This window comes from Ammospiza nelsoni, chromosome 3 (genome assembly GCF_027579445.1).
Source record: "Ammospiza nelsoni isolate bAmmNel1 chromosome 3, bAmmNel1.pri, whole genome shotgun sequence".
Lineage (NCBI taxonomy): Eukaryota > Metazoa > Chordata > Aves > Passeriformes > Passerellidae > Ammospiza > Ammospiza nelsoni.
Window position 1 is genome coordinate 75,614,978 of NC_080635.1, and position 14,656 is coordinate 75,629,633.

The following is a 14,656-nucleotide window of genomic DNA, read 5'->3' on the forward strand; positions in this document are numbered from 1 at the left end:
GTTCTTGTTCCCATAGTTTCCAGGTTCCTGCACTGCATAAGAGTCCAGGAAAGACAGTAAGTCAAATGAGAATGTCTCCAACTGCTACCAATTCCTGTGGAGAAAAATGTTATAAATAGGATTCTGAAGGTGGCTTCAGATTTTTGTTTTACAGAACATATTCTCAGAGTGTGTTTGATATTTCCCATCACCATATTCCCAGTTCCTTCCCATCTTTAAGACACCCTTTTAATTTCCAGGCTAGCATGTCATCTGAAGGACCAAAAATATAAAGTATTTCAGATCAAAAAATTTGAGATAGTCATCATCACATATCTTCCAGCATGCATTCTGGACTGGGGTCTGAGGATGTGGGATTCAGAGGGCTCCTACATTCTGAGGAGGATCCTCAGGTACCCCCTCAGGCTTCTCTGCCAGATCCTGTAACTTGCCACTAAACACAACCTTGAATGCAATAGAGGGGTACATACATCTGTGGAGCAGGTCAATGCCAGAAGAAATAATTTCCAGTTATCATGCTCAGTATCTGGGATCAACATCTGGATGGACACATCATTCCTGCCTGCACGAGCAGCTTCTGATCACCACGAGCTCCTGAGTACAATGCTCCTTGCACTGAAGGCTGGACAGATATCAACACAGGCAGCACCCTCGGGGCAGTGCCCTCTCCAACACATCTGCGGCCTTCTAAGTAGGGTCATCTCCAGTCATCAAAGATGACTGGAGAGTCCTCACAGCCAGGTGATGAACAGCAGATTCTTTACCTCCCACCAGGACGATTTCTTACAGAATGAATCTGTTCCTCCAACAGGGCATTTCCTGGTTCTCCTATTTTGACATCTCTTTGGCAACTACTCTTCCTTCCTCATGGTCCTTGACTTGGGTGTGGCTGCAACGCCTCCCAGTACATGTTTACTGTGAGAAAAACATATGGAAGAACACCCCAACATGGCTCTTACACCACGTTAAGGATGTAAAATTTCACATTTCATTCACAGATGCAATGGTGTGGCCTGGCTAAAATACCCTTTGGTGTCACCATGAGGCTCACAATGGAGTGAAGGACTGAGAATGAAGAAAGTGGTTTTTGTAGTGAAGACAAAGACAGAAGAGGTTTGTCAACAAATCTGGAGTGTTTAGAAGGTGTGCTGCCTATACAGCCTTTAAACTGCCTGAGAAGTGTGAGAGACAGTCAGAAAAGACATGGTAAGGGTACTTCCAGAGGAATCTGCTCTTTCTGCTGCTGTAACATGAGCTGAGGTCAGCCTCAGAACTGACTGCAGCCACGTGACAGCCTGCAGGTAGCACCAACATGTGACAGTTCAGGGGAGCTTGTTATTGCAAACAGTTGTCATGTCCAGACAAGCCACAAGGGACCTGATTAAAGGCTCATGGGTTTCCTCTTGGTTTCTTAGTCATTTCCCCAAACATGCCAGGTCTTGATTCAGGACAGACATACTCCTTATCAGCCAAGTCAAACTTGTTTCTTGTCTCCCTGTATTCTTCTGCTTGCTGTCCTCATCACAAACTTCTCTTAATCTGTGTTGTTCTGTCCTCTTTGACTCTTATCTTATTCCTAAATCTGCAATGAAATCCAGAAGTGTGATTTTAGGGTGGTTTTTGGGGAGTTTTTTTGTTTGTTTAGTCAGTTGTTTTTGTTGCTGTTGTTGTTGGGGTTTTTTTTGTTTGTTTTGTTTAAACCTCCTTGCTCTTGATTTAAATTCAGTTACCTTTTAATTCTCTCTCTGTATATTTCTACTACTGACTCTCCGATGGCTAGGGTGAAAAGGACTTTGAGTGGGTGAACCTCAGTGGCCACTCCTGCCTCCCTCAATGGGTTCATGATGCCTGGTTGGGATCATCAGGGTGGTTGGGATTAGTAACAGTGCCTAGAAACATGACATGAAGTCGGTGGCTGAAAACAGATTTTGGGTTAAGGATTCACAACAAAGTTGGCAGAGGTGAGAGGCCGCCCAAGAGCTTCAGCACCAACAGCTAAAGACGTTCAATCAGCCCCCAACGCGTGCGGGTACTCGCACCCTACACTTCTGCCGGTCGAGCCCCACTAGGTTTGTCTCCGCCCAGCTCCGCAGCCCGGGGCGGTCCCGCGGAAGGGCAGCGGAGCCCTCAGGGCTCGCAGCCCCGCCCGGCCCCGCCCCGTCACGGCCGCGCTGCGGGCACCGGGCCCGGCCCCGGGCAGCGCGCAGGCTCCCGAGCCGCTCCGGGACCACAAGCCCCAGCAGGCCCCGCGCGGCCCGGCCAGGCCCGGCATGGCCGCGGCGCTGCCGGCGCTGGTGCTGGGCGCGGGGCTGCTGGTGGCCGCCTGGTGCTGGCTGCGCGGCGCGGCGCGGCCCGGGCGCGGGGGCTCCATGCGGGGCAAGACCGTCATCATCACCGGCGCCAACAGCGGGCTGGGCCGGGCGGCGGCGGCCGAGCTGCTGCGGATGCGGGCCCGCGTCATCATGGGCTGCCGCGACCGGGCTCGGGCCGAGCGGGCGGCCCGCGAGATCCGGGCCGAGGTGGGAGAGCGGGCGGACGGCGGGGGCGAGCTGGTGGTGCGGGAGCTGGACCTGGCCTCGCTGCGCTCCGTGCGCGCCTTCTGCCACCGCGTCCTGCAGGTACGGCCGGGCCCGCGGCTCCCCGGCCCCGTTGCCCTGGCCCGGGGAGGGCACGGCAGGCACGGGCTGGGCGGTGCTGGTGGCGGTCTCTGGGCTCCCTGGTGGCTCCCGGGTTTCCGTGTGGGTTGGACGAGGCAGTCCCTGCGGCCAGCAGCGCGCTCGGGGGCTGGGAAATCGCTGAGGTCACCGCAGGGTGAAGAAGGTGTAAGCAAACAGGCCGTGAATTGGCTCGTGGAAGCATGAACTTCGTGATAGTTCGGTCTGTTTTGGTTTAAAATATTCTGGATCTTTTCTGTTCTGGGAAGGCAATGCTTGTTTCTGTGTGAAATAAATGATTTTTCTTATTTTCTCTCTGAATTAACTAGTTTAACCTTTGTTGGTTTAAATTAGTGTTACAGCTCAGCCTTGCCACCAGAAAAAGAAAAGTTGCCAAGTGCACTGCTGACATGCTCCAGACATTCTTCTGCTGCCTCCTTAGGTTGTATCCCCACAAGGATTTAAGTCTCTCACCCACCACCAGCAGAAGCTAGTCAATAGACATTTTTGAATATATAAAATTTTTGCAGATTCTATAAAAACCTGAGTTCAAGGGGAATGGGGACATCCAATTGCTTTGCCTGACAGAAATGCCGCTAGATTTGTAGAGCAAAGGGAAGCACTGTTGGAGGCATTATTTCATTCCCACCAAAAGCATCTTTTGGGACTTTGATCTCACCACATCTCGCTACTCAAGTCAGGAGACATGAAGTCATGGGGAGCCAAGCTTAATAAGTTCTGCTGCTGCTCAGGGATTTGTTAAGTACTTAAAAGATGCTCAGACCCTATTGTAAGAGGTGAAGGAAACATGGACTATATAGTATTAATTTTAAAACTGCTTTTTTAAAAGTTAAGTGTCAAGTTCTCCAGTAGGATACTTTGTAGTCTATATATATATATGAATCCAGTGGTAAGGTCTAATCTTGTTTCAATGCTGTGGGAAAATCTGCATAAATGAAAGGATATAAAATTTGTGTAATAAGCACACAGCAAAAAGAAAATACATACTGTTTAACTTTTAGGGATTATATCTTTTATAGTATCAGAGTGGCTCTTAAATAGAGAAACAGATAAAGGAAAAGAGAGTGTGCTATCTTCAGAGTATTGCTGATGCCTGCATTATAACTTGAATGCACTTGAATGACAAGGGATGCACACTCAAGAGATACTTTCAAGAACTTTTCCACCCAAGTTTATGTTATTTACCTTCCCTATCTTTGAGTCCTTTTTGGAGCTGTTATTTTGGGATTTGTTTGAGGGTTCTTGTGGTTTTTTGTTTGACACAAAGAAGATATAAACATCAGCAGGATGGAGAGACAGTGCACTCCCACTGCTTAGCCTTATTTGTGGGAGCTTTACTTTGCATGACTGAAAGTGATTATATCTCTCACTCCTTAGTCTCACTGAAAAAAAAATTAAGGACTAAGATGTTGGAGGGTTCAATGGGAAAATGGAGAAAGTGAAAGTGAGCTTAGAGGCTGGAGGGAATATCACTGCCCATCAAAGCAATGTTTTGTGCACTCTGCTGCCCTTGGTTGTGGAAGCTGCCTTCTTGGCATTGATCACATACCTCTAGGTTATTGCATGTAGGAATTTCACAGAATTGCAAGTGTGGAGGTCTTGCTTCTTGAAGTGTTAAGTCTTGCAAACTAAATCCTCCAGTCAGATGTTTTTCACTAAGGAAGAAAGGAGAATCGCTTCACTGAGCAGTTCTGCAGTCAGTGCTTCTTCACTCCTGTCCTGATTTAGTGATAGTGACTGACCATTGTGTCCCTTTGGGTGAAGAGGAGAAGTGAGTTTGGTGCTCTTTGGATCATGTCTCTGGGACCCAGTTATATGAAACACTGAGCAGCCACAAGTTCCACGGAAATCAGTCTGAGGTTGAAGTACTTGAAGTTCTGAGTGATCAGATGCCCGCACCTTTAACTGAATGCCAAGTGCAAATTTGGGGTTTGCTTTTTGTATCTTTGCTGCTAATGGCAATGAAATAAAAAGGAAATGATGCAGAAGTCATTTATGAGGGTCTCTATTTTTATCATCAAAATGGTTCAAGATTGTCTCAGCTTGCCTTCCAGTCCCTGTGTTGAGTTTAAAGAATTAAAGGCAAAGAAAACTCCCAGTGCTCTTAGAGAAAATGAATACCTTTGCCTCTGATTCATGCAAGCTTAAATTGTTCTTTCACAGTCTTTTGTCAGAGGTGGGTAAGAGTGTTGAATTTCAGAGCTTATTTATGCAGCTTACTTTTAACTTGGGTTTTTAATTTTTTTTTAATTACAGTTTTGGGTAAATTGGAGAGCTCTTAATTTTTGAGTGGATTCTGGAGCATGAAGTGCATGATGCATATATCTAAGTTATCAATGCCATCTCTCTGTTAATTACTTATATTTTCTGATCCTGGAGAGTGTGACATATATCCTTGAGTCTGATTTTTACTAACCTGAACCAGAACAGTGGTCCATCAAATCTCATGTGCCACGCACCTCATAGAGCCTCCATTCCTTAGTTCCTGAGTAGACCTATTGGACTCAAGTGATGTGAAATGTCTTACTTCTCTATGAGTCCTGCTCCATACTTCTCAACCAGCAGCAAAGTTATATGTACTGGTTTTAAAGTAAGACAAGTTTAAAATCATGAAAACATTATTTGGCAGAGTTTTTCATATCATCCCAGTGAGAAGATGGGTCTACAGTGTAATGGTTCCTCTTCAGCCCTGAGGTTAATTCCTTGTGCTCCATGCTTGCGTGTCTTCTGCACACTAGATCCCTCTGCTATAGCAGAGATTTGCCATAAATTAATGTGTGTCCTCTTGCAGTTCAAAAGACAGGTTGCTTTATGAAGAGGAAAAAAATGCTCACAAAGGTAATTTATCACTGAATTGCTGTAGAAAAAGCTGCTCTTGGAGAAGGCAGTGGTTTTTCTTTGCCTGCATTAGAAGTTGATACAGACTTCCTCTCAGGTACTTGCATCCTACCAGGGTCCAGTGCACAGTTAGTGGTAGTTCAACTTAATGGTGTTTTTTTCCCAGCAATGCTTTAAGAGAATGTCAGAAAGTTACAATTCAGAAAACTAGAAATTAAATTATTTCTATTTACAGTCCCCAATGAGAACTTGAAGCATAGTAATGTTATATGTGGGAGTTCTAAACCTGAATGATTTTTTTTTCTTTCTTTTTTTTAAAGGAAGAGTCAAGGCTGGATGTTTTGATAAATAATGCAGGGATATTCCAGTGTCCATACATGAAGACAGAGGATGGTTTTGAGATGCAATTTGGTGTAAACCACTTGGGCCACTTCTTGCTCACCAACCTTCTTCTGGGCCTCCTCAAAAATTCTGCCCCAAGCAGAATTGTTGTAGTGTCCTCAAAGCTTTACAAATATGGAGAGATCAACTTTGAAGACTTGAACAGTGAAATAAGCTACAACAAAAGCTTTTGTTACAGCCGAAGTAAACTGGCCAACATCTTATTTGCCAGGGAGCTGGCCCGTCGGCTGGAAGGGACGGGAGTCACTGTCAACTCCCTTCATCCTGGGATTGTCAGAACAAATCTGGGCAGACATGTGAATATTCCTTTGCTGGCCAAACCTCTGTTCAACTTGGTGTCGTGGGCTTTCTTCAAAACGCCTCTGGAAGGAGCCCAGACATCTATTTATTTGGCCTCTTCTCCTGACGTTGAGGGCGTGTCAGGAAAGTATTTTGGAGATTGCAAAGAGGAAGAACTTCTGCCCAAAGCCATGGATGACTTGGTTGCAAGAAAATTATGGGATATCAGTGAAGTGATGGTTGGCTTACTGAAGTAAGTGACAGGGACTGTCTGCAAAAAAGAATGCAGATAGCTATGCAGTGCATTTTGGCAGCAGTGAAATTCTCACTTTAAATGCTGTGGGAATACAGAATTTTGCCCAGTAAGTATGAAATAAGAGAGTGATTTATTTTGGAACTCAGTTTTGAAATGAAAGACAATCTTCAAGAGGCACAAGCATTCAGAGAAATTTTTTTAAAAATTGTGAGTGTGAATATAATTTCTGGTTAAATCTGCTTAGAAACTCATGTTTTACAAATAAAAATTAAGCAGAAGTTTGTTTTGCAATATATAAACATATTTGTCAATACATGTCTTGTTGGACAATGCAGGGTACTGATGGTGAAACACTTCTGTAAAAAATTATTTGAAAATAAGTCTTGATAATAGTCATCTTTTTTTGAGCCATCACAATGCCAAATGGAATTAAGAGTTTTCCTGATATCTTGCACTGTAATTGCTGAGGCCTGTGAGTGCCTTTCAAAGGCTTTCAGCCCCATGGTTCAGTGAACAAAATCGTTGAGCCATGCTGAGTTTTGCTATGAAGCACAAAGTCAGCTATTTTGTGATGTTGCTGCTGTTCAGTGTGTAAGTACACTTGGTTGTGCAAGTTGTATTTTTATTTTCACATGTGTTGAACTTGCTGTTTCTTGAAACCTTGGGTTTCATTAAAAGGGTAGTTGCAAAATGTGTAATGGTCTTGGTAGGGCTTTGCATGGCATGAACTGTGTAAGACCTCATGCAAATTAGACTGAAGAGAATAAGCTGCTCAGTGTGTTTGGCTTGACTGATGGCACTTTAACTCAGTAATGAGGTTCCATAAATGTCTCATACAGCTGACTGAGTATTCTTTAATAAAATCTTTTAAAAAGAAGACATAGCATTATTCTTTTATTGTGGGAGATGTGTCAGAAACCGGCAGCCTTGATAGAGTAGCCTTGTTCCAAAGCAGAACATGAACCCATGTGTTGGTTTAGGGAGCCTGTGCTGTGGGGCTGGTAGAAATAAAATGGGCCCCAATGAAACAATGAAATACACATGTGTTGAGTGAGTCTGTACTGATTTCTTTTTTTTTTTTTTTTGTTCATGTAACTTATGATTTCATGGTGACATGCCTTTTTGGTTTGGTCTACATTATTAAAAAGTTCTAGTAGTTAGGATATATAGTATGAATATGGAAGAATGGTTTAGAGTGATCTATATTTCTGTTACTCAAAGGAAGGAGAATCAATAATAAATTATATATTCAGTAGTTCCTTAGTTATAAATACATCAATTCTGCACTTCAGGTGGTGCCCTACTAATTTTTAAAAATTGTTTCTCTGTTTACTTGGACTCTCAGCATACTTTAGCTTTTGCACAGTGGAGTGGACTTGATCTTGCCTTCCTGTTCCCCAGCAAGAGTCTATACTGGGTGACATGGGTGGGGCAGAAAGCAGCATTCCAGAAAATCAGAAGGCAAGCTGAAAAGCAGAGCAGGTTTGTAAAATCATGGAACAGGTTGAACTTTGCACTACTCACTGTAAGGCAAGGTGTAGAAGTGAATGTGTTGTCAAAGCACATGTGAGTGTTGAACAGAGTTCTCTAAGTGATGCAGAGGGAGTTGTGCTACACACTTAAAGAAGTCCTGCTTTGATCTTCAGTGATGCATTTCACATTTTAACTTTTAACACTTGTGAATAGCTGCAAGCAGCACCTTTAGCAGGCAGCTAAAGAATGACGGCTTCATTAACTTCTGTGTAAAGAGTTACAGAGGAGCTGAGCCAAACTTGTGTTTCGATACTACTGTAGCAATTCTAAAGAAACACTACTGCATCGTTCCTCTGCTGAAATGTGTGGGCATTTTTTGCAAGGAGAGCCTTGGATGCAAAGGTGTACAGTGGAGAGGATGATTATCCTCAAAATAACTGCAGTAAAGAGCTGCATGGAAACTGCTTGATGGAGCAGAGATACATGCAATTTTCAGAGTGAATGACCTACATAGGATGTGCCCTTGCCTTCAAAACAGCAAAGGTGGATTCATACTGAAATATGAGATGCAGAATAGGAAGTCCTAGTTGTATGCCACAGGCCATACTTCATACATCTACAATGTACTTATTTTTGTTCTTTTGAAACAGTTTTGAAATAAGAGCCATTGTCAGAAAGGGATTACATTCCTGTAATCATAACTAAATTACAGCCTCATTCTAGAGTAGACTAATCCTTAATGGATCCTTAATGGAGGATGAATATTATCTGAAAACAATTTGAAAGGATGGATTGTTGAGGTACTTATGGAAAAGTGGGCTTTTTTCAACATCTGAAATAAGTAAAATGTATCACCTTCAAGGTTGAGTGTCATTTAACCTTTGTGGACTAGAAAGCTTTGATTACTCCATTGAGACTGCTGTGAATGTTTCTTTATGTGATGCCTTTGTTATTCTAGTAGCATCCAGGAACTAGAGACCTCACAGGTCAACAGATCTACAAAAGCTAAGTGCAAAACCAAAGAGTCCTTATTTCAACAAAAAGTAATGCTGACTCAGTCTAGGTAAGAACCAAACATTTTGGCTAAGGAAGCCTCCTCTCCCTCTCCCTCTCCCTCTCCCTCTCCCTCTCCCTCTCCCTCTCCCTCTCCCTCTCCCTCTCCCTCTCCCTCTCCCCTCCTCTCATAAACTCAGGTGTATGTATATGATTTGAGGACTGTGGGCTGAATGCCTCCTTTTGGAGCTGGTAGAGGATCAGCACCTTCCCACTTGCCTCAGTGTAGCAGTGCCTCCAGAATGATGTGGCAAGCTCTCTCTGTTACTGTTGTATAACCAATTTGTATCAAGAGCATGCAGCCAAAAATGGTGTACTCCAGTTGCCTTCTTTCACCATCACCACTCCTATCTCAAATTAAACTTACTTACTATTAAATTAAAGTTTTTAAAATAAGGGTGAAAGAGGAAGGCAGTGATCAGGGATGTCAGGCAAAGCCTGTGGAAATGCAGCTTTCATTGACAGATATGGACACTGACAACATAGCTGGCAAGTACATTACAGATATGAAAGTACAAATACCTAATCACCTGCACATAAGTGGATACATTAAAGAAAGCCACATCTGAGTTCCAGATCTTGCTGAAGTTTCTGATAAATATAAATGTTAAATGACTTTTTTTAAACACAAAATGTATCTTCAGCTTTCTTAGGTAAATGGTTAGAATTTGAGTTTTGATTTTTGAGTCCACAAGCAGTGTTGGGCCCACTCCATACCATGTGTGGGCCAGCACATGGTGAGGCATTGGGCTGGGGATAGAGCAGTCAGGTTTGTGTTGAGCTCAAGCAGTTGAGCTGAGAGTGGAAACATCTCTGTGTAATGGTCAAGAGAAACTTCAAGTCTTCAAGTATCTTAAGGGGAGCACTTTCTAACTGTTTCACTATAATCTATTCACTTTTGGCTGTGGTGCTTTTGAAATTACCTGTAATAACCAACTTCCCTTATGGACGGACCAAGAATTTAAGAAGGAAATATTGAAACAATTCCTTTTTTTTTTTTTAAACTTCTTTATTTTGATTCTAAATTGGAAGCCCTAGTTGTCAGCCAGCTCTCCCTGCACACATCTATGTATTATAGCTGGGATTTCTGCAAACAAGCTAAATTGAAGTTGCATGTATTCATTTTATATGCCCCATCTGTTTAAGCCAAGGGAGACTGACTTACTTTTTAAAAAGCACTCTGAATCTGTCACCAATTTACCTTTCTTTCCTTGCCACAAAGGCCAACGTCTATCCCCAGGCAAAGGGACAACTCTGCTCTTTCAGTTACTCCAGTCAGCACAGTAGGCAAGCTTATAAACCCAGTGGGGGTCCTCCAGTAAAAATTCTTCATCTTAATGAGATAAATGTTCAGTTTTTCCATGATGCAATAAAACTAGGCGTATTTAAACTCTCCTCTTTTCAGCAGTTGCCTGGTTTGCCTAAGCTTGCTACTAAGTGAATGCTTCACAGGCTCCAAAGCCTGAGCCCTGTGAATGTGTGGCATGATTATGCTTTTGCTGAAAGATGTGGATAATTCTCACTTCAAACAGACTTAATTTCTTTTCACCTAAGGCTATAAACAAAATAAACAACTTACAAGAGTCATACAAATAACTTTAAAATGGAAGGCCTGTTCCCTTTTTCACGTAACTTTTTCCAAACTAATCATTTAGAGAGTAATTGACTTGCAAAACGATCCAGGAGGCCTCCACAGTTGAATTATTATTTTTGATCTGTCCCAGACTGGTGCTGCTATTTCTCATAACAGAAAATGACAGGCTCCCTTTAGACTTTTTACTTACAGCTTTAGCTACCACTAGCAGCCTCACACCTGTCGTAACTGGATTCAGATCAGAGAAATTAATTAGAAAAGTTAATTAATTCCAAATGTCCTGTGTAACATGGGGAAAGGAATGCCTCCCTAATCGCCTTTTGTGAGGGAAGCCTGGCACATTGACCACCAAACAAGGTTTAGAGCCCTTTCTTTCCACATTTAAGAATGATCACTTCAGGTAATGTGGAAGAAACTTGGTTAATCTGCATAAGGAAAATATCGACAGTTTATTTGCCATGAAAGACTCAGAAGGTCATCACATGCTTGAATCACTTTATCATGGTGCTGAGAAAGTGATAGCTTTTCTTATGTCTGCTTCTTGGGCAAAACAAGCAATCTGGAATCATGATCCCACTAAAAGCACTGGGAGTCAGACATCTAAATATTTTTGCTGATCTTGATCTCCTGGCTTTAGGTTTGGGCAGTAGGACCCTTACGGCCAGATGGATAATGATTGTTTTAAGCTTGACGAATGAGTCTTGCTGCACTCCTGTGGATGTATGGCATTTTTAAAGGAAATTAGGAGGCTGGGATGGTGGTGGCAGTAGCAGTGCTATGCATATATTAAATATCCTGCAGCATTCTACAGAAAGGTGTGGTTTTTTTCCCCAAAGAAACGTCAGCTCATTGTTGCAGTTGTTGGGATGTCTGTCACCTGGACTGCAGTCTGATGGTGACTGATCTTGAGATAAACTATCTTAAGTTTATCTAAGTCCTGTTGCAACCTTCCCCACCAGGAGGTCGGTGTCCTGGGTCCTCCTAGGTCCTGGCATGACCATCACCTCTCCAAATGCCACCTGCCCTGGAGACAAGCAAGGTCTTTCTAGATGCTTCAAGAAAGGGGTCATGAACAGCATCTGCAAGACAACAGGTGACAAACTTGGAAGCTCAGAACCAACATGCACTGCATCAAGTAGTTTTGGTATTTTATACACTTATTTACAGACAGAAATGCTTTCCTCAGTGTACATGGATAGATATTTTAGGCTTCAGGCTTCCCTGGAGGCCTCTATACCCATCTCTGTAGATGCATCCCATGAGTAAAAGATAGTAAATTGAAAATTGCTTCAGTACCACCAACCCATTTTCTGCTCTAAAGGGCTGAGATCCTACAGGTCCAGTAAAAATTATTGAGAGTTCTAGTTGGCACATCGCCTGGCTTTGAACATATTTGGGAAGAGACTTCATTTTCCTTCAGTTTGCACTCCTCAAAATATTCAGAGTCCTAGATGTGTCTTAGAAGAATTACCACAGATAGGAAAATAAAAATAAGATTGTTTTATGAAGGCTTTTTGTCCATAAAATTTTGCTCTTAGTGGAAAATTTAAAAAAATTCTTATTTTATATAGTAAGATGTATTATGAAATAATTGTATTAGCATAGCTAAGACTGGGGTCTTGGGCCAGTAGAACAGACTAAGAGATAACAAGCTCATCTGTAGTCACAAAAGAGGCAACTTGAAAATTCAAAAGGAATAATTGAAAAACTTTGATTACAGTTATGTTGTTTCTGAATTTGGGTTTTTAAGGGGTTCTGTTTGTTTGATTCTAGATACTTGCTACTTCTTTAAAAAGGGTTAAAACTGTATAAAATATTAAAACATCCATGTTTCAACAAAGAGGCACAGTTCTTCACTGTGGAAAACCTGTTAAATGACAGGAAATGGCTTAATGTGGTAGATGTTCATTTTTAGGGGTTCTGTTGACAGAAGTTGATGGATGAAAATATTGTATTTCATTTTTGCCTTTTGTTCAGTAAATAGCGTGGAATTTTGATGCTGCCTAGAGGGACGGCTTTGTACTACGGTGGTCTAAACTGGGATTTTTCATTAATGTAACTCAATCAGAGTAGATGAGATTTTTTTTTTTCTGGTTTTTTGTTAATTTTTTTTAGGAAAAAAGCTGAAGTCAAAGAGAAGACCAAGAAAAAAGCACCACAAAGTTTATCTTTTACTCATCTGGAAGAGTTTATTTTAAACACGGAACATTGTTTGCTGCTGTGGAAATGAAAGTGAGAGAGTTGCAGCTTTCTTCCAATGCCATCTGGCAGATGATTTACTTGCGTATGGTATTCACTAATCCAAATAACCCCGTGTGTGGTAGCATTGTCTCTTTGCTGATCATGCAGCTGACTTGGCTGAACCCTCCATGGCTCACACAAGGCTATCAACAGCACAGTACAATAGGTTGTTTAAAATTAGAACAGTATTATGGAAAAGGATGTGCCAAATTCATTGTGCCTTTACCTATATTAAGCATTTGCCTTGAGTTTGATGTTTCCTTTTCATTCTCTTCATGGTTTTATTCACTCCAGATCTACTTGGGCTGTAGCCCATTTATTTCAGCACTTACATGTAGCTCAGATGGGACCAGAGTGGTGAGCACCAAGCCCTGGGATGGTATCCTTGCCCTGATGGTAATTGTATTTTCTCCTCTAAGGTCCTTCATGAAGCTCCTTTATTTCTCCTGGGAAATAAAGCTTTTTTTTTTTCTTTTAGCAGGACAGCTGTATGATGTAACCAATAGTTTTGTCATTAAGGAATTCTCTCAGTTCTTAACCTGAGCCAAAATTGTCTGTAGATCAGGATATTTCTATTTATCAGGCAACAGATCCAACTACTTCGTTATTATATTAATATTAGTCCACTTCGTAATGCAAAATAAAGAGCCTCGAATGGCTATATCTGGAAGTAAAATACCCAGAGGATTATGCCTTGAGAAGCAAATCCCAAGCTGTGACTAAATAGAAGCATTCCCTTATATCTCTTGTTTAAATTCTAAGGAGAGGTGGGTATTCTGATTCTCTTCTATGCTCAAGGTAATGTAATGTAATGTAATGTCTCCCTTCTTAATGTAGTCTGACTGAGTTTTCCACAGTGCCTAACTCTATGTGCATAAATTTCTTATTTTGTATTCAAATTCTGCTCTCTGGTCTGAAGTTCTAAAATATAAGTATTGAGTGTACCTTATTTTTAGTCACTTCTGGCTTTTAATTGGATATGGCCTTGATAGGTCACTTCAAATAGTTAATTCTGTGGTTCCATTTGCAGTTGAACAATTTGTAAATTGCTGATTTTCCTTAGATATCGATCACTATAACTCATATGCGAAATTAAAATACATATAGTGTAAATATTTTTGTAGAAGATAGGGAAAGAATTGAGAGCTCAGCTCTTTTCTTGCAAAGTAGTTGACACTTTGAACTCACTGGCTGTATCTGTATTACTGGGCATTTATTGCCAGAATAAATTGTTTCCTTAATCACAGGTTGACAGGGATAGTTGGGCAATGTTCATGTTACCATATCCTGTTCTCTCCCAGAAAATGTGTAGGTGCATCCAGACTGTTTTCTGGGAGTGTCCTTGGCCCATTCTGACTCCTGAATGATGCAAGGAGCTATTTAGAAAAGTATTAGTTGGCTAGAGCCAGAATTGTGCCAGGAACTGCCAGAACTCTTGAACAGCACTGATGATTGAATTTCAGTGCTTGGGCAGGTGCCCTGTAACTCCTTAGTGGAGTGCAATAAGCATAGCCAAAAAATGCCCTTCTTCTTTCAAATGTCAATAGATAAAAGTAATTTTCCAGTCTATATCCATGGCATTCAGAGACTGGTCTAAAAAGCTGAACCATATTTTCTCTTAATAATTTTATAGTGTGAAAATTCCACTGACTTTGCTGCAATTTCTATGGACTGACCCTGTAAACAGATGGGAAATTGGTATTATTAACATCACCATGTCATCATGCTTTATTCATTTCCAATTTTATAACAATAGTCTGATCTCTTGGAATTGTATCTGCTATCAGCACTGGACTATGGAAACCTTATTTTATCAAAATGTGTTATTCTTGGACTAGATTCAGA

The 14,656-nt window shown here is 41.7% G+C and overlaps 1 protein-coding gene across 1 annotated transcript; it reads left to right on the plus strand.

Annotated features, from left to right (window-relative positions):
* Positions 1-2,270: 2,270 nt before the first annotated feature.
* RDH14 (retinol dehydrogenase 14) lies at positions 2,271-7,327 on the plus strand. Its single transcript, XM_059468355.1, has 2 exons — positions 2,271-2,618; positions 5,834-7,327. Exons 1-2 carry the CDS (start codon positions 2,271-2,273, stop codon positions 6,449-6,451), a joined length of 966 nt encoding a protein of 321 aa, XP_059324338.1. The 3' UTR covers positions 6,452-7,327.
* The last annotated feature ends 7,329 nt before the right edge of the window (positions 7,328-14,656 follow it).